General features: G+C 38.8%; 1 protein-coding gene across 1 annotated transcript; it reads left to right on the forward strand.

The window, feature by feature from the left end:
- Window positions 1-6,205: 6,205 nt before the first annotated feature.
- On the forward strand, window positions 6,206-26,100 carry SLC10A2 (solute carrier family 10 member 2). The gene is made up of 6 exons (XM_037800212.1): window positions 6,206-6,629; window positions 13,531-13,649; window positions 18,909-18,997; window positions 20,082-20,257; window positions 21,186-21,343; window positions 23,972-26,100. Exons 1-6 carry the CDS (start codon window positions 6,253-6,255, stop codon window positions 24,097-24,099), a joined length of 1,047 nt encoding a protein of 348 aa, XP_037656140.1. The 5' UTR covers window positions 6,206-6,252; the 3' UTR covers window positions 24,100-26,100.
- The last annotated feature ends 1,189 nt before the right edge of the window (window positions 26,101-27,289 follow it).

Here is a 27,289-nt window from a genome sequence, read left to right on the forward strand (position 1 = left end):
CCACAGTCGCATGAGAAAATTCTTATAAAAATCTCATTTGATATCCTGTTGATTCTGTTTCCCTAGAGAACCCTGACTAATATTTTATGTAATAACAACAACAAAAATCTCATGATTTACAGCACAGAGGCTTATTTATAGCTCATGTTGACTGTGAGCAACTGTGGCTCTGCTCCCCGTGTTTTCTCACTCCAGAACCCAGATGAAGGATCAGCAGCTAGTTAGGACTTGCTATTCTCATCGCAAAGGGAAATTATCTTGTGCAAACACACAACGGCTCTAAAAACTTCTGCTTGGAAGTGGCATACCCATTGCTTTTTCTCACATGTAATTGGCCAAAGCACTGGCTTGACACCCAAGCTTAGCAACTGGGTGGTGTTGCAGTTTGCTAATGCTGCCTGTTATGTAAAATGCCAGAAATAGACTGGCTTTTATAAAGGGGGGTTATTTGGTTACACGATTACAGTCTTAAGGCCACAAAGTGTCCAAGGTAAGGCATCAACAATAGGGTACCTTCACAGAAGAATGGCCAATGGCATCTGGAACACCTCTGCTATCCGGGAAGGCACAAGGCTGGTTTCTTCTTCCTTGGCTCCCAGGTTGTGTTTCAAAAAGGCTTTCTCCCAGGATGTTTCTCTCTAGTCGTCTGGGGGTATTCTGTTAGTTTCTCCAGAGAGAACTCTGTTGTAGCAAAAGTCTACTTCCAAAGGCCGTCTTCAAAATGTGTCCCTCAGCTGCAGCTCTTCTTCAAAATGTCACTGTCAGTTGCTCTGAGTCTGGGCCTGTGTGGTTCTGTTTAAAGTACTCAGTAATCCAATAAAGACCACCCTGAATGGGTGGGGCAACACCTCCATAGAAATAATCCAATGAAAGGTCTTGCTCACAGTTGAATGAGTCATAGCTCCAATAGGTTCTAACCTAATCAACACTAATATGTCTTCCCCCACAAGATTGTATCAAAGAACATGGAGTTTTGGGGGACATAACACATCCAAACTGGCACAGGTGAGGAGGTATGTTCCTTCAACAGGGAAACACTGTGAGTCACTTTTCAGCAGGTGTGGCTGTATGATGCTATTACAGGGAAGCCAGGAGAATTAGCTGAGAACAGTAATTCAATATACTACAAGGTATGTCACGGATTCCCAGAAATTTACTATTTATCAAGATTCTAAATGCAAAGTCAAAAATGTGACTAACAAAAGTTTTATCACATTTGCAAGGGGCAACAGGAGACGCTAACAAAATACATGAATTAATTTTCTACTTTAAGATTGTGGGTGACTAACGGCCAGAAAGGCTACAAAGACTGCCTTCTATCAGGAGGATCTGCTTGAACAGTTATCTAGGATTGATTAACCAAAAATATTTTATTAAAGGTTTACAAAGCTGAATATGTTTAGACACTTAGAAAATATTTTATTGGTAACAACAGCAGCAAAATCACTGAATCACAGGATGGTTAACAGCACCAACCCTTGTTAAAATGATGAAAGCAAAATATCCACCCCACTATCCCCACCTTCCCAGTCCCTATCCCCCCACCCACTTATACTTCCAACCTCTACACACTATATTGCTAACCTGCAACTTCTTCTTAAGTCCAGTGTTGTCTCTTCCCTTCTCTAGGTCTTGATATATATATATTTTCCCCCGTCTGTCCTTACCAAATATTTTTTAGATACGGTATACTTGGGACCATTTCAGTGTCCACTCTTTCACTGTTCCCAAGGCTAATAACCATCCTGATTTCTCCCACCATACATTAGCTTTGCCTGTTTTTGTATGTGCTCTCTTGGTGTTGGCTTCTTTCACTCAGCATTAGATTTGTGGTGGTAGATCATTTATCTTACTTCATATATAGAATTCCATTGTGTGAATATATTGCCCTATCCATTCTATTTTTGATGGACATTTGGATAGTTTCCACTTTGGAGTTATTATGAATAAAGCTACTGCGAACATTCTAGTTCATGTCTTTTGGGGAACTCAATTTATGGATTTCCTTTGATATATACCCAGGACTGAAATGACTGGGTCATAGAGTGTGTGTATGTTTAGCTGTAAAATTTCCAAAGTGACCATACTGGCCTCCCAACTTTAATAAGTCTTCACATACATTCACAAAGGCCTTAACAGTTTACAAAGTATTTTCAAAAGAAGCAGATCTAAACTCTGATCATCTGATTCCAAATCCAGTGCTTTATCCTTTCAGTATACTCTAGACCCTCTCTACCACTTTCCTCTACCCAATACTTTGCTGTCTTTTTCCTTTAAAGCCTCACAAGATGAATGGACAGCTAGTCATCCATATGCCATTCATCCCAGGGTATTTTTGCCTTAAAGAGGGTCACTAGTGACTCAATAGAAAAACGACTCTGGGAGACTTTTAGGTTCCATAAAAGATCAGTCAGTAGGAGGAACTGGAAAAAAAAAAGAAAGGGAGACCATTTCAGTCAGAAGGAACTGTTTAACAGAATCAGTCAAATCCCAGATGGCTTTCTCATCTGAATAGAGCCATCCCTGATGATACATAATAGAAAATAGAAAGCTCATCTTTTGTCATGTGAACTTCAGGGCAACCACATTGTAAAGCTATTAAACCCTCACTTCTTGAAGCTGCTACACAGGAACCACTGCGGGTATGACTGTACAGAGGTTTCAAAGGGGACCTGAGAAATTGAATAAAACCACAATCCTCTATGTCTCTACTCAAGAGGACAGGAGAAGAAATCTCTTGCCGCTTTCGTGAAAATCCCTGTATGTGAGCCCAACGCATGAAGAAACCGAGCAGAAAAAATGGAGGAAGATGACAATGAAAATCAAGCCCCAAACTCCTGGCCACCCACTCAGATGTGAATCTGTTCCCCAAATATATGTTATAATTAAAAAGAATGAGTTTTATACATTTAGATATTTTCAATTTATCATGGTCTGATGCCTGGATTTGAATGCAGCTGAAGTTAAGGGTACAAATGAATTGTGAATTACTCCAATACTTGAATTTAAGTCCTCTTGAGCCTAATGTGCAAATTTATGTAAAAACAATGCGAAAATTAGAAATGCATTGGCACATTTTTTTAAACTAGAATTGTAACACTCTGTCTAGTCAAACAGACTGCTCATTTGCAAGTTGTCTATATGCAAAGCATCCTGCCCCTGGGAGCCTCAAATCTCCTTAGCAAGTCATCTGAAATTTGAGAAAAGCTTTGTTCTCAACCTGCTTTCTGCTCTCTTCGCTTTCTCTTCTCTGCTTCCAGCAGCGTGGGCAGAAAGGTTAAGGGGATTTCATGTGGCCAATTGAGCAACAAGCATGGCCCAAATCACGTTGCCCACCCTGGAAAACCTTTTTGACTTAAAAGGAGGGTGTCTAAATATGCCAGTCTTGAGCTCTGTGTACCATGCCCTGTAGCCTTTCAGAAGTTTAAGAGAAATTTCAAAATCCAAATCCTTTCTCCTAATCCACAGGATTCCAATTTTCCTTTGGAGACCAGACTGGGTTAAATAATAGAAGCTATTTGCTGGTAGGTCCTGGGTTCATGTGAAGGTTAACTTTAAGTATCAATTTGGCTAGCTTATGGTGTCCAGGTGTTTGGTCAAACACTGGCCTGGTTGTCCCTGTGGAGGTATTTCATAGGTAGGATTAGCATCTACAGTCAACTGACGTTAAGTAAAGGAGATGACCATCTGTAACGGGGGTGGGCCTCACCCAGTCGGAGATCTTTAGAGGGAGAAATGAAGGTCCCAGGATCAGAAGAAATGCTGCCTCAAAACTATGCCTTCCACCCCTTCCCAAGTTTCCAGCCTAAGGAATTTGTACTCAGGAATCTGACATCATTCTTACCGGAATTTCCAGCCTCCAGCCTACCCTATGGAACTCGGACTTGCCAGCCCATACGGTCAAGTGAGCCAATTCTTATATCAAATCTCTTAATAAATAATAGGTATTTATAACATGTACATATATCTATATCTATATCCTGTTGGTTCTGTTTCTCTAAAGAATGCTGACTGATACAGTTAGCTTTCTGAGTTTCATGTCACGACTGAGGTTAGGATAAACCAAGGCGATGACTGAGTAAGCTGATCGCTACACGCTTCAGGTGTCCCCATTCTCCTCTCCACCACACCCAGTCTTGGGGGAGAAGAGTCAACACTGACAGATGCTGAGGTTTAGCAGCAGGGGGAGCAGTTGGCTCATCTGCCCCAGGCTGGCTGACACCTGATCAAAGAAGTGGGCCAGAGGTCAGTTCCAGAGATGCTCGGAAGGGGCCGGTGGAACAGGGTCAAATCACTGCACATCTAAGAGTGGGAGGAGAGGCTGCCTATGGCAATTAACCTGGCTAATCATTTAGCTTTAGGGAGGGGTGGGGAAGGGGGGGGCAGGGAGAGACAGGAGAGATTCCCACAAATTGGCAGGCAGCCAGGCCAGAGCTAATGGTAGGCCACCCAAGCAAGAAAGGCAGGCAGTGGAGTGTGACAGCAGAAGAGGTACAGTCCTGGGAGAGAAGTCTCATTAACCGTGCATATGAATCACTGTCACCTTTTAAGGAGGTGGCTCAGGTTTTTCCCAGCAACTCAAACCCAGATTAAAGGGACATCATCCCTAGGTCCCCAACAGCTCTATATATGTATTCCTTTACTCGATGGCCCACTCCCCTGCCCATAGCTCATATCTACTCAATTTATAGCAGGTTAATTTCCTCAAATTGAGTTGCTCTGTAAATGCTGCTCTTAGTTGTGACTAGTAAGTTTAGTTTTCACAAGCTAATGCAAAATTGGGTACAATACCCTCAGCTAGGTATTCTAAGGCCTTGCTACTCAAAGTGTGGTCCCTGAACAAGAAGCATCAACATCATCTGGGGAGTTGTTGCCATGCAGATATCTCAGGCCCACCCCAGAACTACAGAAACAAAATCTGCATTTTAACAAGACCCCCAGGTGAATCGATATACACTGAATTTTAAAAAACTCTGTTCTGAGGCATTGTTCCAAGTCTCCACCAAGCCAATAGTCAGAGAACCAAGTTCCAGTTTTTTCCAATTACTAGCTAGGTAACTTTGAATCAATCAATATCTTCAATCCTCAAGTTCTCATCTATTCAATGGGGATGTGAATGCCTACCTAAGATGATTAAATTAATTAATAAATTAGAATTTGTCTTATAAATTGTGAATCATGATATAAATAACTGATTTTATTCTTATTCTGTGTTTGACTCAATGATGGGATTGTAAACTCTTGAGAGCAGGAACACTCTCCTCTACCTCTGCTTTTTTTTATCTTCCCTATATGCCTAGTTACAGTGTTCTACCCCTAATGAGGTTGACTATCTGACATCTACAAAAATCACCCCCCCCAAAGAAATTTCTAATATCAACTCCTGACTCCAAGCACAAAGAGAGCCTGTCACATTGACTGAACCCTGTAAGGTTCATCCCTCTAAATAATTGTATGGTCTCTATCTATAAAGCACTTTGTTACTATGGTGACATATACACAGTTGTGTGTGTAAGTAATTGAAGGTGGTTCTACAAGTCAGTCTCCTTCCCACCATGCAACATAGAAAACATTCTATCCTCCTCAATGTTCCTCTCCCATAGGATTGTATCAAGGCCCTAGAAGTTTCTTAAACTTAAATATTCTTTATGGAAGTTTTACACCAATTACAAGGAGACAGACTCAGAGTACCAAAACTATTAGGGGAGGAAATTAGAGATTTGGGTTCTAGTTCAGGGTCTGCCACTGATTTGCTATAAAACTTGCCACAAAGGCACTCAACTCTTCAGAATCCAAGTTCCCAGTAATTAAAAGGGAACGATACGCTCTCTAGCGGCTCCACTTGAGAAATACATCTATTCAGAGTTCTTGTTGAGTGTCACTTAACTGAAATTATTAAATAAACCTTCATAGAATTAAACATTAACACAGCTCTTTTATATGCCATGGTTCATTATCATGCCAATAAATGATTAATTATAATTCTCTGTCTGGACCAGTAATTTTGCTGAACTTTTATGATTCATAATTTGTGCTGTGTTGTAATATTACCTCTTGAAACTGACATACTAGCAGTAATTGTTTTTTATTGCCGTTCTGAGGTGGTTTTTGAAAGAGACACCAAATGACACGTGTTTAGGAGGGTTTAAAAGTTTGACATGGTTGAAATAAGCATTACTTATCTTGACTGGCAGCAGAGCCAGGACAGACAGTAGGACAGGTGCTTCTACGGGCTTGGCAGCAAACCCAGCAATGAATAATTCGACAGCCTGTTTGGCCAATGCAGCAGTTTGCCAAGGGGATTCCTGTGTGCTCCCTGAAAGCAATTTCAACTACATCCTAAGTGTCATCATGAGCATCATCCTTACCATCCTGTTGGCCTTGGTGATGTTCTCCATGGGATGCAATGTAGAAATCAAGAAATTCCTAGGGCACATAAAGCGGCCATGGGGCATATGCGTTGGCTTCCTCTGTCAGTTTGGAATCATGCCCCTCATGGGATTTATCCTGTCCGTGGCCTTCAACATCCTCCCCATCCAGGCTGTGGTGGTGCTCATCATGGGGTGCTGTCCTGGAGGAACCTCTTCCAATATCTTGGCCTATTGGGCCGATGGCGACATGGACTTGAGGTAAGATATCCAAACCTCAAAATACCACAATCACATTGACTTGATCTTTTCAGAAACCAATGGCCTTCTGAATTTCCATCAAATATGCCATTGGTCTAATGTATGATTAAAGAATTGAACAGGAGAAGATAAATGAGTTCACTCACTATCCTGCAGGGCTGCTCAGCTATCAGAATTTGAGGGTTAATTTTTGTATTTGTGTTCTCTAATCTAACTCAGTTAACAGGGAGTTGGATAATTGCTGTTTATCTCCAGGAAAAGATTCAAAGTTTTCCAAAAAAGAAATCATTTCCAAGCCACAAGCTGCTGCTGAGAAAGTTTTCCCTGTCGGTATTAGCAAAAATATCTGTCTTTGTGGGGATGGGGAGTTCTGAGTGCAATAATGGAATCAAATTGTTCACTAAACATTAGTCTCTATAGTGGAACAATGGTCAACTCCACCAAAGACAACTAATTCCTTAAACAAGCTTTTTCTTGGTATAAAACCTAGGAAAGAATTCTTACACTTGCTTTACCTTTACTGGCTTTAAAGGAGAAAAGGAAAACATCTCACAGCAGCTTTTTTTTTAATTATGCTTACTTTACTATAAAATAAACAGAAAACAGTTTCTCTGCTTCCCACAGAGTAATCTAAATTGCAATATTTGCCCAATTCATCCTGTGCCAGTCTGAACTAGAACTGGTATAAAATTAATTGAAATCAGACAAAGCATTAATGTGACTAGACCAAGAATTTTAATGCTCTAAGTTGGATAGACAAATATGTTTTTCCTTACCTCACAATTCTTCATTTCCTATGAAAGGTATGCATTTCTGAGAAACATCCAGGTGTTAATTTAACATGTACTTATTAAATACTGTACAGTAGGCAATCAGCTCGATTAATCATCAGATACTAACCTCAGAAGAGAGAAGCTCAAAGTATAGAAATGTAACCACTGCAAAATATAAAACTGTATTCTGGGTTCATTTCAGAGTAATCGGGAGCCTACTTGGCAATTGGGAGCCTGCTGTCTCATCTTAACTGTACAAATTTCTCCAGAAGCTTTAGGAAAGTCATATAATGTGTATTCTATCCCACTACTTGGTTTTTCACAAAAGGAAATACAGTATCTACCTTGCAATGGATTTTTTAAAGAAAGTCCAGTAAAAGGACAAAGGATTCCAAGTGCTACTAGGTTTAGTTGATCTGTGAACCACAATATAGCAATAAGTTCTTTTTAAACTTCAGTTTAGTTTGACCTGGGCATAGACTCACATAGGTGAGAATTGTAAAAGCTAACACCTACCAAACTGAAGGGAATGAACTAAATTGAATATGAGACTTTGACCTCAACTAAACAGCTTTTACACAATATTCGTAACTTTTGGACAAAACAGAAGAGTCTTGTACCTCAACGTAACACTACACCCTGTGTAACCATTTTGTGCAATAGAATTATATATGTGACGTCGGACTGAATTCGTATGTGTGATGTTGGGATGTACGGCTGTTGAAATGGATTCCCTTGTGCAAACTTTTAATGCTTTAAAACCTAATCTAAAAGCTCCAAGTCACACTTTTATGTGGTTTTAAGGAAATCTTATTTCTTTTGAAACAGAGATGATTATATAATCCTGTCTTCCTGGTATAACAATCCCTGTAAATAACAAAAGGAGTAAGAAACAAAATCCAAAAGGATAATATGAAACCATGCTAGAACCTGTTTTATAAACCCCCAACAAATCAGAATAAGCCAATACAACATTAAAATTTTTAATTTTAGCTATTTAAAGAGCACACACCCCCAGAGTCCCTTGTCTTGCAAAGCATTCATTATAAGCTCTTCTACCCAAAGTCATCTATCTAGCAGCCTCGCCTATCCAGGACTCACACAAGACTCAAGAAAACACTTTGCAAACCCAAAGTAAATTCTGATTAATCTGATAAACTTTCTTCACTCAGGACCTACTTACTTTCCTAATTCTAAAGCTCTGTTGTACAATTTCCCATCACACAGAGGATCAGAAACAAGAACTCAGGAACGGAGCAGCGTGCTGGAGAAGCACACATGAGTCCAGTAGCAGCAAGTGACCCAGAAAGCCTAACCCTAGAGGAGACCAAAATGCCTACAAAGCAAAGACAGGAACTTACAAAGCATAACAGTCTCTGCATCATTTATCTTAAGGACAAACAGCTCTGTTAACCCATTAAGTCCAGAAGACATCACTGTATGTTTAGCACAGCAAATAAGAATGTGTATCACAATACCCTGAATCATGGAAGAAAGTTAAATTATGGTGCTGTGTAAGACGATCAATCACATTACACATTGTAAACATTAAGGGAAAATTGTTCAAATATTTCTTTAAAACCAGTCAAGGGAGCAAAGCCTCAGCCACAGAGAAAGAGTTTTCCAGAATGTGTTCTTCTTTGGGAGTGGATCTCAGATAACTGAAATCTCATGCTTATTTCTTTAGATGCAATCCTATCTACCATTTCTATTTCCAACTCTGTACTCTTGGAACTTTACCTTCTCCATCATCTCTTGAATTCTAGCAATAGCAGTGATGTGATTGTTTATATTAATAGGTACCTTCACTAATTCAACTCTTACCACAAAATATCAGCAAGACAACACCTGTTTTTTTCTTTCCTGCATGTGGTTACTGGGAGAAGAAACCAAAATATTTCCCCCTCGCCCTATCATTTCTTCTGACCTTGGTTTTGCAATCTCTAGTTGTTTTAAATAATTTTAATAAAAAAATTTTAAAATATAGAAGGATATACTTGTTCTGATATCCATGTAATCATATCCACCATAATACAGCAAGTTGTATTTCAACTCCTTCTCTGACCATCCCAGTCTGGAAAATTGTTGTTTTTGAATCGAATCTGTTCACAAATATTTTCCCGTAAATTATGGCTGTGCTGCAGGCATCTTATGCACAGAATGTTTCAGGGAGAAGCGAAGATGATGTTTTCAGATAAATCTGCTGGTCAGGGCTTGTGGTTCAGAAGACACAGAAACTTCCCTTGCACCTTTGCGTCTGTCCTATCCCAAGCTACAAGCTAACAGCAAGTTGCTCCTTTCTTAGCAATGGCCTCAGTCACACAATGCAAGGACTTTTTCTTCTCGATTTCTTCTTTTTTTTACTTCTTTGGGGAATCTCTACTTATGCATCCTTCCTCAGTTTCTCCAATTTCTTCATTGTCACCAATTTTCTACACATTTTTAATATTTTCTAGATTTTCATCCCACACCCTTTTCTCTTTGACCAAACATTATACATTTTTCATCTTCCATTCCAATGCCAACTTTTATTTTAGTTGTTACAGATCTCTGACCCTCTAGTTTATCACACATTCTAAGCAATCTTTTCCATTTCAACCACATAAATGTCCATCTCCTTGCCACTCGGACAGAACTAACCCAATACTATTTGGCTTTTTCCTTTATTTTCCCTCAAATCAATCACAATTTGTTTCTGTCATATAACTTTCATTTTTATTTTGCTAGCGAATATTTATTAGGTACTAGTATGTGCCCAGCACAGTAGGAAGCCCTTTGCATACAATGGCTTATTTAATCCTCAAAACAGTCCTCTGAGGTTGGTACTAATATTTTCTGCATTTGACAGATGATAAAAAAATAAGATTTGGAAACTTAACCAAGGTCATATAGTCAGTGCATGTCAGAGTCAGAATTCAACTCCAGAACTTCCAGAACTTGACAGAACTCCTGTCAAGGGTCATAACCATGGCTCTACATTATTTCCATCACTTGACACTTCTCTGGTCTCAATGCTGTTCAGGTTTACTAAAGCTGCCACAATGCGACATACCAGAAATGGGTTGGCTTTTTCAATGGGGATATATTAGGTTGCAAATTTACAGTTCTGAGGCCATGAAAACTTCCAAATTAAGGCATCAAGATGTAGATACCTTCTCTGAAGAAAGGCCAATGGCATCTGGGTTTCCTCTGTCACATGGGTTCCTTCTTCCCTGGATTCTAGTTTCAAAATGGCTTTCTCTCTCTCCAAAATGTCTCTGGGCATTTTCTCTCCAAGCATCTCTCAACTCTCTTTGTTTCATCTGTCTTTTATCCTCTCATAGAGGACTCCAGCAAGGGGATTAAGACCCACCTTGAATAGGTGAGTTCACATCTCCATGGAAACAACCTAATCAAAAGGTTCCACCCACAATAGGTCTGCCCCCACAAGACTGGATTAAAAGAACATAGGATTCTCTGGGGTACATAATAGATTCAAACCAGCATATCTACCTATACTTCTTTTGATTCTTCAAACTTGCTGCTTCACTTCTAATAATTACAAGTGTTTTGCCTTCCTTATCACTGACTACATTGAATTCCTCAACACTCACAGACCTCTCATTGATTGCTTTCCTTTATTTCCCAAGATTTCTTCCTAGCAGTCAAGCCAAGAATTAAAGCCAAAAGATTTTTTAATTTATAGACACACTATATTATCTCTCATTCCAATTTAAATTCATGGTAGTATTGCTACTTTTCACATCTTTGCCATTTATGGACTTCCAATTTTTTCACATGAAATGATTATCTTTTTTCTTTAATAATTTTCTCCTCTATATTGCCCCTCAAAATCCTTTTCCTATGAATTGTTTTTAATCTCATTTTGAGTGGTTTGACTTTGTTCTTGTATTAAAAGTTTTTGTATGAAACTTTTGTTCTTGTATGAAAAAAAAGTTTTGTTCTTGTATGAAAAAGTTCAATTTTAAGCCCCCATTCTCTGTTTCAGCTCCTCATGGTCAATATCATACACCAAATCTAAACCATTTCCTTCTCCAAGACCCTGGTCATTAAGAAGCTGCTGTCTCCAAACTCAGAACCATGATATTACCTCATAAATTTGTCTTATCAGTAGATCAGAATTGAAACCATCAAAAGTAAATTGGAAAGAAAAACAAAGAAAGAAACACACTTTCTTCTAAAAGTTGTCCTCACAGCTTAAAACAAAACATCCTCAGCCTTTTCTTCATGATGTCCTGTGTGATGAATCCTGGGCTCCCTGTCTTCTCCACTCTGGAAAGTATTTTGGATGCATGTAAATAAACATTATTGTTTCATGGGAATAACTTTAAATTCATTCTAATATACTTTTTAAAAGAAAAGAAAAGAAAGAATGATGAAGGAAGGGAGGAAAGAAGAGGAGGCAGGAAGGAAAGGAGAGGAAATCATTTACCACCGTCAGCACTTTAATAATTAGTACAAAGTACCCCAAAGCACTATTAATAACTAATTAATTTGTTTTTCAGGACGTAGGACTCTGACTTAGCATCCTATTTTATAGGTAAACTAAATTAACCTATGACCATAATAGATTGAACTTTTTAGAAAGTGTTTTACATACATCTCCAGCATTGGTTAATAATATCACAATAGTTTTAGCTCTACTAATGCAAGTATTTTAACTAAATCTTTTAAACACATTTTAAGTGAGGTTATCCCTGGCAAAGAATGATCATTAGAGAAGTTGAGGCACCTAATAGACTTCTTCTCCCACCCCCACTTCACCTTGTAAAAACTTTGCTTAGATATATTAAAACAGAATTTCCTAACTTCGGCTGCTTTCCTCAGCACAGTGTATCTTTTTGAGGTGGGGAGAGGGAGTAAATATTTAGCATTTTCCCTCCAGGACACAAGACCTTTAAGAAATCATTACTTTGATAGTTCTCAATACTGTGCCTAGGGGGTGTCTCTCAGGAAAACTGCCCTTATACATCAGTTTCCTGATTCTATATTATGCAAAAACACAGAACACACACACACTTAAGGCTATAACAGTAATTATTTCTTAACAAGTGCCCTGCATTGCCCTAAGTACTGGGCATCATTGGCTCATTTAATCCTCACAATCTGTGAGGTGGCAACTATTATCATCTTCATTTTACAGATGAGGAAATTTGCTTGACAGGCAACTCAAGTAAATTGCCCAAGTTCACATAGGAAGTGGCAACGTCCTCTTCAACCGCAGACGGTCGGTTGGGCTTCAGAGCCCAGGTTTCTGACGTTCCACAGGCAAAGAATGTGCTCCTGTGCCTGATGTAATCTGAAGGGGACCAGGAAGGCCCACTGCCCCAAAATCTCTCTTCCATCAGTTGCAATAGAGATGCAAATAGCATCACTTGATATTACTTCCTGCAGGTCAAAAGCCAAAATCCACTTCGTCAGCTAAATCTACTTACCAAGATAACAAACGCCCTCAGGAGGAGTAATAGAAATCCCTAGTTCTTCTGAACCCATATTTGGTAAATTTTTTAGTGGTTTTCTCAGGTCTAAGAATCCAAGGTTTACCCTACCTGCTTACACATTTTCGTGTGTGTGTGTGTGTGTGTGTGTGTGTTTTAAATCATCTTCCTTTTCTTCTCAAGCTATGATCCTTTGGGCAATAATTTGTCTGCTTTAAGGAAGGACTCAGGCCTCCTCCTGCAGACATGCATTCTGCACCAAAGGTCCAGGGAGGCCCTTCTCATACCGTCTCCACCACAGAAAGCCCACTGAAGCCCTGGTTGATATAAATATTTTTGTTGTTCTCTGATCAGAGGTTCAAAGGGTGGCATATCCAGACACCTTGTACATTGTTTAATAATGTGCAGTATTTATACTGTTTTCTAATCCCTTCTCCGATACCTGAGAACAAATGGGGAGGGAAGGAGAGCACAAGACAAAATAGCAAGATACCAAATAGCATCCTCACCATTTTGCCCACAGCCAGCCCTGCAGAAACTTGTGCACATGTATACTTATGCTCATCATACCAGATGATGCCACTGGTTGAGAGAGTCTTTTGCAGGCTTTCTAATCATGAGCCAAAAAAAGAAAAAGCCCCTCAGCTAGAAAACACCAATGGACATATCAGTTCGCCTCTTTCTTTTCAGCATCAGCATGACCACATGCTCCACACTGCTTGCACTGGGAATGATGCCGCTGTGTCTCTTCATCTATACCAAAATGTGGACCGACACTGGGACGATCATAATTCCCTATGATAGCATAGGTAAGTCATTCCTCTGCAATTTTAAAATATTAGCTTCCTACTCTTCTGCTTATCCCCTGCTAGAGTCTCAAACAAGGCTCAGCACTAGCAGCAGTTTATGTCCTATAAAGATCCCATGATTGAAAAAGACAAAAGAACACCTCAAACACAGAAAACATACAAATTGTTATGTTGAGCAAGTCCCAGACAGTCCTAGGACATTTGCTTATGCACCTGGGCATTTATGAAAACTAGAGGAAAAGAAAAAGAGATTTGTCATGACGGTAAAACTCCATTTTGCTTTGCAATAGAAGGGAGCCCTGCCATAGTTTCTCTACCCACACCTGACAAGCCAGGGCATTTTGCAAAAGAAATCAGTGAGGATGAAAATCCAAGTCACTCAATGTCTGCATGACTCAAAAGGCAAAACTAGCCTCAGCTTCCTTTTATCCCCAAATTGGAGTGAAGATTATACTTCGGTAGGTTTACAGAGGATGACATGAATGGGACAGTCACAACCACAGTCCCCACAGCTTTTGAGAGCTAAGAGTGTGAACCAAGTCCAAAGCAGACTTACCACTGTTTCATAAGCCCAGGGCTTATAAAGATGTAAAAGCCTGCTGGTTTAATGTGGCCTCTGTGTCAAAAAAGCGATACAGCCTAGGATTTCATAATTTATAAAGCAGTTTTCACATAAACTTATTACTTTATTAATTCATTTGAATCTTGCCAACTTCCAGCATCTCTTTATCTCCCATGTACCTAATGGTATAATGTATATAATAGGTACTTATTGGGGATTGGATTATGTCCCCCACAAAAGGCATGTTCAGGTCCCAACCCCTGGTCCTGTGGATGTGAACCCATTTGTAATAAAATATTGAAGATGTTATTAGTGAAGGAGGGTGAGCCTTAATCCAATATGGCTGAAGTCCTTAAAAGCAAAAGAAATTGAATACAGAAGGAGAAGCCATGGGGAGCAAATACCAGATGGAAGTTAATGGAACCTGGAAGAGAAAGAAGACGGCACATTATGCATTGCCATGTGATGGAGAAACCAAGAATCCTCAGATTGCAGGCTAGTCAGAAGATACTGATCCCAGAAGGAAGTAAGCCTTCTAGCCTCTGAAACTGTGAACCAATAAATTCCTGTTGTTAAGCCAAAAAAAAAAAAAAAAAAAAAAAAAGATCCCATTATAAGCCACTCCTGCATTTGAATGAGTGCTGGCAGAATATAAATTCCAAACCACAACCCATGGGAGAACCTACTTTTTCCTCAATTCAAATCACTAGGAAGTGGGACCAGTGTAAGAGACTCCCCCCTTGCTTCCTACATCTGGGCCACAGGAGGCTCTAGTTACTGGTGCACAGGAGATTCCATCTCTTCCTTCATGCAGAGTGTTAGCAGGTCACAGTAATATGACTTTGTACCCAAACTCTCAAATTTAAGAAATACCAAAAAAAAAAAAGCCAACAAATGATTTTAATACAGAACACCTAATAAGCAATAATTAGTGTCACAATAAGAAATTACCAGATGAAACACACTATTTATAACACTCAACTGTGAACCATATTGTGATTCAAAAGTCAATTTAATGGCACAGTCTGTATTTCATGCCCCAGGAGCCAAATTTGCTAGTTAGACTCTATCTCCACACATTTCAACTTCTGGATATTCATTCTGTTTCTGGGAGAACAAATGATGGTGGGAGATTAAGTTGTTGGTGTAACATGGGGAGTGGGAGTCAAGGGAAACAGAAGATAGTTTCTGGCCTACCCAAACAAGGTATTTTCCATGCAAGTATCATAATAAAAGGTGAGATGCTGATGAAATGATACGTCAGTACCAATCTCCAGGTACACTACATGCTAAACGGTCTTTTTTTTCAGTTGTCCTCAGAAACAAATTATATCCCAGGTCAGCTGCCTCGGGAAGGTGTGAGTTTCCCACTGAACTGAGCATATAAACAAAGGCTACAAGTTGATTCATCAGGATGTTTGTAAAAGGTTTTTTTCTGCTACCATAAGAAGCTAGACTAGATGTCCTCTAAAATCTCTTCTATTTCTAAGAAAGATTGTTTCTATGATAAAATGTGATTCAGGTCAACACGATTGAATTAGAGAAGACTGTCAGAGCACTAACTGGGGGTGATCTGCATTGCAATATTTTCAGATAGTCTCTTCTCTCCCCCCCAGCTCCTACCCTGACCATTAGACTGAAAAAGTGGTCTTCCTTGACACATCCTTTTCAGTATGGGGTTTCCCTGCACAAAGTCCATCTACTGATCCCTGGAGAACTCCTTCATAACAGACATCATCTCCTGCAAATAGTTTTAGTGTGAACCTTCACAACCACCTGCGTGTTTCTCATGCTGCTTAATTCCCCTGCTGCTTTCCCAGAGGACACCTTCCTTAGAGTTAAAGAATGCAGTTTGCTTGGGTGGAGTAGCTTGTAGGTCACTCAGTCAATCTACCTGCCTCATGAGGAGCTGGAATCCTACATCACTCCTTGTTTGAGAAAATTTAAGCCTTAAAATGGTCTTCTCTTGACATTCATTCCCTTCTGGAAAAGGCCCCATAGCAATATAGAGTAATTCTGACCCGAGCCTACATGACTTGTTTCATATCCTTTAGTGTGAATAAGTTTTGAAAGAAGGAGTGAGAAAGAGCAAGTAGGAGCTCAGTGGAGAAAAAAATGCCATAAAAAAAGAGATCAAGGGCAAAAAAGAAAAGAAAAGAGAGAAGGCAAGATAAGATGACAAGAGACAAAGCAAAAAATGAGAGGAGCAGGAAAACACAGATAAACTTTGCTTACTCACTGTTTTCCCCAGGCCTATTCTCCAACCTAACCTTCTTGCTGTCAGTGTTCTTGTCCTTGAATGTAGAAAACAAACTACCTGACTGCTTCACAGGCTCTTTTTACCTCTTTATAGATGGGGAAATTGAGGCTCAGGGTAATTGTTGAAATTGTCCAAGGTCACTGGCAGCTGGAAACAGCCCCTAACCTACTCTCCACTCTTCTCTGCGGTGTACCCAGAAACAAACACCTGCTGAGCCCCGTCAGATAACATCTGGGTGGAGAAGGCAGCCACTGACACAGCTGGCGCCACTACAGTAACACAGTGGCAGGTTGTACCTACTTGTTTCTACCCCACATTTGTGAGCGTCTATATAACAAGAACTTTACATCCGTTTCATCATTTAATTCTCACACCAGCTCCATGAGGCAGACATAATTCTACCCATTTTACAAATGGGAAAACCGAAGCTCAGGGTGGTTAAATAATTTGCACAGTTCTCATGGTTTGTGAACAGAAAGAGGTTCAGCTCCAAGGCTATCTGGCTCTAGGTTTCACCACATGACTCCACTCACTGCTCTTTTTAATTCTCTTTCTGCTGTCTACCTTTTCTTCCTCCTCTAGCTGCTGGGTAAACTGGATTAAAGACCAAGTTATGGTTTCAAAGTGGAACCAGACAGATGCTTTTCCTCTAAATGGGCAGGCATTTTACCAAGAGAGCACAGATCCAAGAGAAATATATAAAGCAAACAGCTTGGGGGATAAAAGAGGGAGATCCCGAGCCCGCAGGGGAGAAAAGAACCTCCCAACTCTCCATCCAGACAGTGAGCAACACACTCTGGTTGTGAAGAAAAGCAAGGAGTATCTTTTCTAGTCAACTTCAAGTCCCTGAAAAACTGTGTCGTGCCTCATCTAGTCAGGAGAGGAAGAGCAACTATGGCCCTGGATTTTACCAGATGGTCCTGGTGTTTAGCCTGTTGCCTGGAGCTGCCCCAAAGAGATATGAACCCTCCACAAAAGGGGTAAACAGGGGAGGTGGGCTGCCTGTTTACATACCCAACTCATCAAAAATATATTACCAAAAGCTAATCACGCTTACATCCCAAGCACAGCATTTGCTCCTAGACTCAAGCTACCACGTATAATCAAGTTGCCTCGGGATGGTTTTAATTTAAAGCTTACAAACATCGCCTAATTTAGGGAATAGTCTGGAAACCCATGGGAGAATCTCCTCCCCAAGTGGTAGGATGCAAGAAAACCCAAAAGGGGATTTTTCTGGGAACTCTTACCAGTATTTCTATCAACTTCTCTTTTTCATGTTCTCTATTCCACCATCTTCTCCTTACTCCCTCTTACCCACCTTTGTTTTTTTTTTCTCCTGCTCTTGGTATCCTTAGCCATTATTTAATCCTACTGAGTAATTTCTGGACAAAATCATTGACCGTTCTATTGCCAGGCAAGGGGGAGGGGAGATGCAGGAGAAGGGAGAGTTAAAAGACTTCAAAGAAATTATGTTTTCAGCACTATTGTGAAAACATTTAAAAGCCTTGGAATCTGAAATCTGTTTTCCAGACCTAGTTCAATCTACCCTAATAGATAAGCAACATCAGCTTTCAGAATTAAATTATTCAATTCCACTTTCTCAATATTGCCTTAAAAGAATGTTTGAAAAAGAAATAGCTCATGAGAAGCTAGAAGTTTTTGATGCTGTATTATATAAAATCAGGCATTGAACAAATGTGTGTTAAATAATATGGAAAAACAAACCATATGTCATGAGAACAGCAGTAAATTTAACAGTGAAATTGAAATATGACTTTTATCTGGCTGGGTAAGCACGTGGCTGCAAAGAATTATAATTACTTGAGAGGTCGCCAAATATATTATATCATGGAAAATTTAAAGCACGTTATTTCACCCTATTCTCTCACCTCTAGGCTGTAGATTTGAATGAATGAAGTCAGCCTGAACCAGAAGTTATCAGCCTGCAGAATGCTTGGAGATCTTGAGCTTGTTTTTAGTTTTTTTTGTTTTGTTTCATTTTATATCTATTACCATGAAGTAAAAGACAGCCTGTAAAATATCAATTATATACACAAGCACAAGAACACACACACCAACACACACATATGCACAAACTTTGTCAAGGTATTTTTCCTGGGATATGAAGAGAGAAAGGTTAAATGAGCCAAGATTCTGACAAACTGAAACTAAATAATATGGACTGGCAGTATAAGAAACTCTAAAAATCCAGGGAAAGGATTTATATCATCAATATTATCAATTCTGCACAAAATAATATTAGATGATTTACTGGAAAGGGTAAAGATATGAAGTTAATTGATTTAATTCTGTTTTGTATATTCCAGAAGGGAGACTGAAATACTATCTAAGAGTTTTTCAGGTGGTTTTTTCTTTTGTCTTTCTCTTTTCTGTGCTATGTGTCCTGTCAATCAAATTGTCCCTCTGTCATCTCTAGGAACTTCTTTGGTTGCTCTTGTTGTTCCTGTTTCCATTGGAATGTTTGTTAATCATAAATGGCCCAAGAAAGCCAAGGTCATACTTAAGGTAAGTGTCACATGGTATAGGCTACACAGTTAAATGTTCCACAACGAGAACTGAAATTATATGGTCTTTCCATCTACTAAACCATTTTTCTCATTATATGATTGCCTTCTGGTGGAGCCTGAAGTTATTAGCTATGCAATCCACTCTTCTAGAATTTCTAGCCCTTCTGTGTTCCATCCACAGGGCAAATTTCTATCCACCCTTCGAGACACCTTATTCAAACACCACTGCTTGGTTTTGGTCTACTTTGTACCACCACAACACTTTGTTCTTACCTCCAGTAAGCTGTCTTTGAATGCAGGTCATGTCTTTCTTATATCTGTATCCATACGGTCAGTTTAGTGCCTGAAATCTAGTAGGTGCTGTATACAAAAATTAGTAACCATTCATTCCCCCACCACCACCACCAACTGTATTCTAGATAGATGATTTGGAGATGATGGAGATGGAGATGATGGAGACATATTCTGCTACTGAGGGGGGAGGGTGCAAAATAAGCTAGTTGATGTTCTTTTTTCTCTGGGCAAAAATTGTTACAATCTCTAATTTTTTTAAAATGTGAAAAGAGAAAACAACAAAAATGGCTTATGTTTATATATGTCTTTTTGCTTTTATAGAGTTTTACATTCATTTTCTCATTATTGCAACAATCATAAAAGGTGGTAGAGGCAAGATTTTATCCTCAGTTACCAATGAAGAAACTAAGATCCTGAAAGTTTTCATGATTTACCTAAGGAGACAGAGCAGGAGTTGAAACTGGAAGTCATATCATCCAGCGCTTTTCCTACCAAGTTTTCTTCCATTCTGACAAGGAAAATTTGCAAGGTAGAAAAATCTTCTCCAGGATAATTGAGCATCTTAGTAGCCTGGATGCTATCTGTCCTACCATTTCTTAAGAATTAAAACACTTGACAAGCACCAGCTTTTTCAGTGAGCTGATCATAGTCTTTAGACTAGAAATATGTAGAGTTAAACTTCATCATCACTTCCGCAAGTGGAAAAGAGACTGCTTAGGCTTCTTCTCTGATAAATGTATTTTGATTTGTTTTGATACACAATTGTGCTCTCTTGTGCCTTCTTCCAGGTTGGTTCAATCGCAGGAATATTCCTGATTGTACTCGTAGCTGTGGTTGGAGGAATACTGTACCAAGGTTCCTGGGCTATCAATCCCAAACTGTGGATTATTGGAACAATCTTTCCTGTGGCTGGTTATTCCCTGGGTTTTTTGCTGGCTAGGATAGCTGGTCAGTCCTGGCAGAGGTAAGGCATTTTGGTAAATAGGATTGGGAATTTTCTTCTGTGGTAATTGCCAATTCTGATGACAAGTTCAAAATCATTTACCTTTAATAAGTCTTTGCCCTATTTCTAAGTAGATTGGTCTAAATAAACTCATGCATTCCTAAATTATACAAATTCCTCAGAAAGAAAACACTGACTGCTTATTTTTTTCTCAAATTCTTCCAGGCCATTCCATTCCCCATGCAACGCAGGTCACACTTGTCCACTGCCATGCTTCCTTACACCCCCCAAGCAGAGTGACTTTAACAAAAGCAAATTAGGTTAGCCTTGTGATTTGTGAGGGTTCCTCCAGCCAGCAACAGAAGGAACTCATCATCAAAATGTGCTGAATATTAGAACTCAGTTTAGTATTTATAGGTTTGGTACAGGGAAAAGTTATTATAACCCATCTGAGTCATTAAGCAGAGAGAAAAGCAGGTGTCAGAGCTGGTGCACTTATGAATTTGGGAAAGAGATGAGTGTGTTCAACAGTGGAGAGAGTACAATGTTTGAATCAAGCAGTTCTGGGCTTGCATTCTAACCATACCACTTCCCAACCGTAGACCAAACACTTAACTCTTCCTCTGAGTTTTGTCATCTGTAGAATGGGGACATATGCCTACCTTGCAGACTTTATCAGAATGTAATCATAAGAGCAAATCCAATAAAACAACTGTAACAAATATCTTGAATTTTTTCTGAGCCCTTGCTTTGTGCTCTGATTGTCACCAAGAACCTGATTGAAAAAAGTTGAAATGAACCCCTTGGCCATTTATGGAACACCAATATAAATAAGCCTGTTTCTCACACACATGTATTATTCGCGTTGTATCTTCTCTTACTGTTATATAATAGCAAAAACAATCAAAACAGCAACAGCAAGCATATCTTCTTTCAACGTTTCTTTTAGGTGCCGAACAGTTGCTTTGGAAACAGGGATGCAGAACACTCAGCTGTGTTCAACCATAGTACAGCTTTCCTTCACCCCTGAGCAACTTCAACATATGTTCACCTTCCCACTCATCTACAGCATTTTCCAGCTCGTCATTGCAGCAATACTCTTAGGACGTAAGGAATAATGCTAATTGCATTTCATTACAGTATTCTTCAAGATATCTTGGAATTGCTAAAATAGCTTTTTTTGTTGTTCCCTATTTCTGACATTGAATTGTACAAAAAATAAAAGGGGGGGGGCAAAGCCACCCATAGTATTATTATAATTCTCCAACTGCTGATGAAAAGATTGTAATTTTACCAAAAGTGTCTAGTGAAAATTATTTAAGTGAAAAGTAATGGAGTTTCATTCTCTCCATTGACTTTCTTTTCCTCGGTAATTTGGGAGACATATTAACCAAATAGGACTATTTTATTGTATGCCTGCCTAAATGCTTCCAGGAATCCAGGTTATGTTCCAAAATGGAATCAAAATTGCCTCCTATGTTTTGGAATTATAGGATATGCATCATGACGTTAGTATATATAGGATATTTATTGAGCTAAGTTATAGTAGAAAACAAATTATGTGTGTATATATGTGAGTATGTTTTACTCCCACACGCATTTTTTAAATGCCCATATAATTGCAGCGGTTCAAACAAAGATGTTCTTTAATAGATGTTCTTTATTTAAAGTACTAGGGATAGCTAGCCTAATTTTTTATTTTACTCTGATGTAGTACCTACTGGCCTTAATCTAGTTGAAGCTTTTCCCTACATTTTATTTTCCAAGGACATCTATTTTTAAATTCTATTTTTAATTAAAGAAACTAGTTTTCTTAAGTTTCATGGCATTTTAATGAGGAATGTAAAGTTATAAAATATGAAGTTAATAATGTTGAGTTATAAAATGCCCAGAGATATGTTCTTTTGTGTCTTGCTGACTTTAATGCCGAGCTCCAATGGATATTCAAAATGCCCACGGATTCTAATCATTGTCTGCATGAATGTAATTCTCGAAAAAGAGTTTTCTTTTCTACAATAGGACTCCCTGTATCCACTGGAAACATTCCACTCATTTATCAATGACCCAGGAGACAGAAATCCATTGCCAAATAATCTTATTTTCTTGTATGAGAGAGGTATACCCTATTTGGCGCATCTTGCGATTTTGCCAAATAATTCACTAGTGATATCTCACTAGACAAACCAAAAAAAGTGGACTGGTTGCTAGAATAATTAAGTAGATTCACTAGTTGAATAACTAACCCAAAAGTTTTTGATCAGTAGACAGTTGAGTCAAAGGAATGATGTAAAGGGGGACACTAGTATTGGTCTTGTCCTTACCCACAATTTCTTCAGTAATTTATATGAAAACAAAAAAAAAGTGTCTTTATTAAATATATACAATGCTGGGAAATACATCTTTGTGATAGGATTAGAATTCTAAATTTTTTTTAGAACAAGCAACCATATCAAGAAGGAAGGAAGGAAGGAAGGAAGGAGGGAAGGAAGGAAGGAAAGTGATAAATAAGACAGATGTTTTGGTTAAATAAAATCAGTGGCATAAGTCGGAGTTGAGGGAGTCCCAGCTCAGCAACTGTTTTTAATTAAAAAAAGTTTGGGGATCTTCATTTGAGCAGAAGCTCAATTAAATTCATTATACAGCTCAGCCGTTTTAAACTGGTTTAGTAATAGAAGTGCAGGGGCCAATCTAAAGGAGATACTCATCTAGATATATTAAGATCTTTAAAGTGGGGCCCTCTCAGTTCTGTATCTAGTGATAATTAACATTTACTGAGCCCTTACTATCTACATGCTACACTACATGCCACTTTACTATTTCATTTCATCTAATGTTTGCAACTGCCCTATGAGATGAGGTAGATAATATTATTATACCAATTTAATATGTGAGATATTGGAATAGGAGGGGTCCAATGAATAAGATTCATCTCTTACTCCGGTGTATTTGTAACCAACTGAAAAGTAGAAGAAAAAATCAGAGATCTGGATAACACAACAGCACTTTTACTACTGATAAAGCTCTATTGGAAAATATGACTCGAATCTGACCAAATGGACTTGTTAATACCGTCCTTCCTCCCGCTGCTTCATACACGTACACCCAACACTCAACACAAACTGCAGGTTTCCCCTTGCAAGGAAGAGTCTGTCCAGGTGAGCTGGCCTCAAAAATAAGCTGAGAAATGGCTGCTATCAGAGACTAGTAATGCCCCAGGAGAGAGAAAGGCTGATGCTCAGTCAGCTAAGGCACTCCTCCCCCATGGGAAACAGTGAGTGACAGAGAGAGAGAGAGAGAGAGAGACGGGAGGCGTTATGCTACCTCAAGTCTTCCCACATGGGAACAGTAGGCACAGCCCTCGATGTTGTACCTACCATGCGGTATATTTTTTGAGAACTAGCACAGCACCTGGGATGTGGTAGGGATCGAATAAATGCTTATTGTCATTGCTGTTATTGTCGTCTACTACTACAGTGAAGAAGGACTGCAGAAGGTACATGACTGCCCCCAGCACACATACCCACTAGTTTTATGCTGGGTCTTCCTGAAGTTCGGTCATCCCTCTTTCCCATGGGTGCTCGTGGAACTAAGAATAGTGATTGCTTTCTCTCAATAGCCTCTAGTCTGCAGAGAATGCAAATTGCTTTATGAGTCGTAGACTATAATCACTATCCAAAGTAATTTTGCAGCTTATCATTATTGTAGTTACTTAACCTCCTGTGTGTTGCTTTCCAGTTTATGTGGTATACAAGAAATATTACAGAAAAAATCATGAAGAATTTCCAGAGAGCAAAGACAATGAAACGGTGTCCGAGTCATCACTCTATAAGATGAATGGAGGATTTCAACCAGATGAAAAGTAGACACCAAGTGGACAAAGGAGAAGAATTCTAAAGCATTTTCTTCAACTATAACTATATTTAATTATTTGTTTTGATGGAATAGCTGTCAGGAAAGGTTGAAGTGGGAATTTTAATTCCAACACAATCCATATTATTGGATTCAGTACCATGACGGGTGGTCCAATTTTTTAATGTAACAAATACTGTTTAAAAATATGTATAATGTACTGTCATTGAAATATGCCAAGAAAATATCCTCAGGCTAAACATGACAAAAGTAACACTGAGGACCTCATAGCTCCTGAACTCAGTTCTCACCCAGAGTCTCCTAACCCAGAGATGAGCACCTGAATTTTTGTATAAAATAGCTACAATGAATTATGATTGTAAAGTGATCAAGGTTTTCTCCAGAATTTATGATTGTAAAAAGATTGAAGTGAAAGTCTTCCACTGACTTTCACTCATTATTTTGAAAACTTTGCAACCTATTTATTTATATAACTTTATAGTATAACAGGCAAATATCTGTGTTCCTGAATTTAAAAAAATAGCCTTCTCTGGTGACAGTTCACAAGCAGAAATAATAGAGAAGAGTTACTAAATAGAATTCCAACCACATTGGAATCAGGTCTATAACTCCTCAGGGATATTGTACAACTGCTCTACCTCAGGGGTCCAATGATGCCCACTGGATCTTTAAGGAAAAACAGAATTCTTTCAAATGGTTTGAACTTGGCAACAAGCTTTTCAAGCCCTGGAGAAGGTCATTCCTCAAATTTGCTTGTATGGGGCTGGTCCATATCAACTAATCTGACAACTATTCAGTCCATATGAACATACCCACAGTGAGGATCATGGAAGAGGGAGGTGGCAGGAGGCACAAAGACAGTGGAAGTATTGTAAGAAACATCACTGCTCTACTTGGCGAATTCAGTTCAATGGAGGATAATGAGAAATCAATAGAAAAGCATCAGTAACAGAAACCACCTTGAAATGTATAACTACCATCAATTTGACATGCAACATTAAGTAGTAATAAGAAGAATGAAGCCAGAGAGGGATGTGGGCAGTGAGTATCAAACAGTATTGAAGAAGTGGAGGGTGAGTCCCCATTTAGCCAAGTATTGCCAAATGAGTTACTTGGATGATGTACAAAGATGTAGCCAGAGGAATCATGGAGGATGTGTCAATGGCAGCAAGATTTTGCGGCAAGGAGGAAACAACAGGTTAAGTCTTGGGTTCTCAATTATGAGATCTAAATCTATTAAATGAACTCTAAATTAAATGAATTTCCTTTACCTCATCCTGCAGCATAATGAGGGCACATTCTTAACTCAGTGCATAATGGTTTAATTTCACCTTCCATTTGGACATTTTCATGACCTTATAGATTCCCTTTCAACTATTTTGGATCCAAATGACTTTTCGCATTTGTGTGATCTGGGATCATATCCTGCTGATATACACCTAAGCATTTCAGGAACAAGAAATGAGCTCCTAGCTCTTCTGAGAGAGGGGTGAGGGAATTCTGCTTTTAAGAGTAGTAACGTTTATGCCTTTTTATACAAGATACTTACAATGGAATAAAGTCCCCATATTTTTCTGTCATTAGATTTTTTTAAAGGATGGTAGGGGAGGGGTGGACAGATTTTCCTCTGAGGGAGAGTCAAAAAAATATGCTTCCAAAGATCTAGAAGGAAGACATTCTGTCCCTCTGTTAAGTACCTCCAACAATTTCCTCATCAAACAGAAAATAGACAGGTGCACTAAAGACACACTGTGAATTCACATCATAATTTCAACACATCCAAAGTCAAGGGCCTGGATGCCAGCAACTGTAGCAAGTGTGTTTTCCCTTCCTGTTGATCAAGATATGTGAGGGAGACAGCACTTGGCTTTCCTACAGGATATGATAGCTTGTGAGTTGCATTTTTTTTCTTTCTAAAGCACTAGAGGGAAGAAATAGCTGAGTTTTTAAAATGACAGCTCTTCTATTTTTAAATGAGTTTGAAAAGCTGAGTAAATTATATATTTTATTGCCTCTGTATCATATTAAATGAATATTTTATTTTAAAGACTTGAATAAATGAAAATAATTTTGCAACATTTGGTCTATTTGAGTCATTTGTGGCAACTGTCAAGATTTCTTCCCTGTTCAATTCTTGAGCTATAAATAAGGCGGAGTTTCTCAGCTATTAAACTGTACTTTGAAAAATGCCTAAAAGAAACTCTTAATTATATACTCTAATAATTAGATCTCGCACTGATGCTGATTGAGGTTTTCCCAGGAAAATAATCCTGGAAAAACATTAATTGAAGGCTCTTAAAAATGATGTGACAATAATGGCTGATTTAAAAAAATAAAAAGTATTAAATGTAATTATTACTAAGACCAGCACTTTCTAACCTTCTATTAAAAAAAAAAAAGTGTATGTATGTTTATGTGTGGGGGTGGGGGTGGGAGTGGGTATATGGATGGATGGATGTATCTATGTGTCCATCTGTATTCTTTCCCAAAACTGTCCTACTAAGCTTGGTTCTACTTTCCCACCTTCTCTCATTGCCAAGGTTCTCCCACCTGTCAAAAGGAAGGCCTTATCTATTCCATTCCTAACCTTACTGTGCTACAACGGCCCAAGGTAGAAAATCTTTTGAACACCAAACAAAGGGACAATTCAAAAGACTGGTGTCTGAGAAAGACTTCTTACAACTTTCTCAATGTATACATATTTACTAAGTCTTTAGAAATGGAGTATTCTGGCTTCTGTTGGAATCTTTTGAATTTAGAAGTAATATGAAGTGGGTTGGAAATGATGACAATTTTCTGCTAACAACATAGCCTCTTCTATCTCCAACTATTTTGAAAGAATACATCATTCTTGAGGGCAATCCTGTGAGAGCACACAAGGTGCATTTGTTAGAAAAAGTGAAAGAGGACACACTTTTTTCTTTTCACCCAAGAAATGACAAACTCACGGCAAGTCTCTGAACCTCAACCATCTTAGATTTGGAATTCAGAAGTAAGATGGTCAACACAGGGACCCATATTAACATATTTGTTGGAATTGAAAAACATGAAGATATTTTTTTTCTGACAGAAAAACAATCTGGTCTTGCTGATTGGTTTGACAAGGGCCTTTGCTTTGCCAATTAGGTAACATGAAGAGGATTTTCTACAAATTGGATGTGCTAACTCTCTAGCTCCAAGTTT

Source organism: Choloepus didactylus, chromosome 12, assembly GCF_015220235.1.
Source record: "Choloepus didactylus isolate mChoDid1 chromosome 12, mChoDid1.pri, whole genome shotgun sequence".
Taxonomy (NCBI): domain Eukaryota; kingdom Metazoa; phylum Chordata; class Mammalia; order Pilosa; family Megalonychidae; genus Choloepus; species Choloepus didactylus.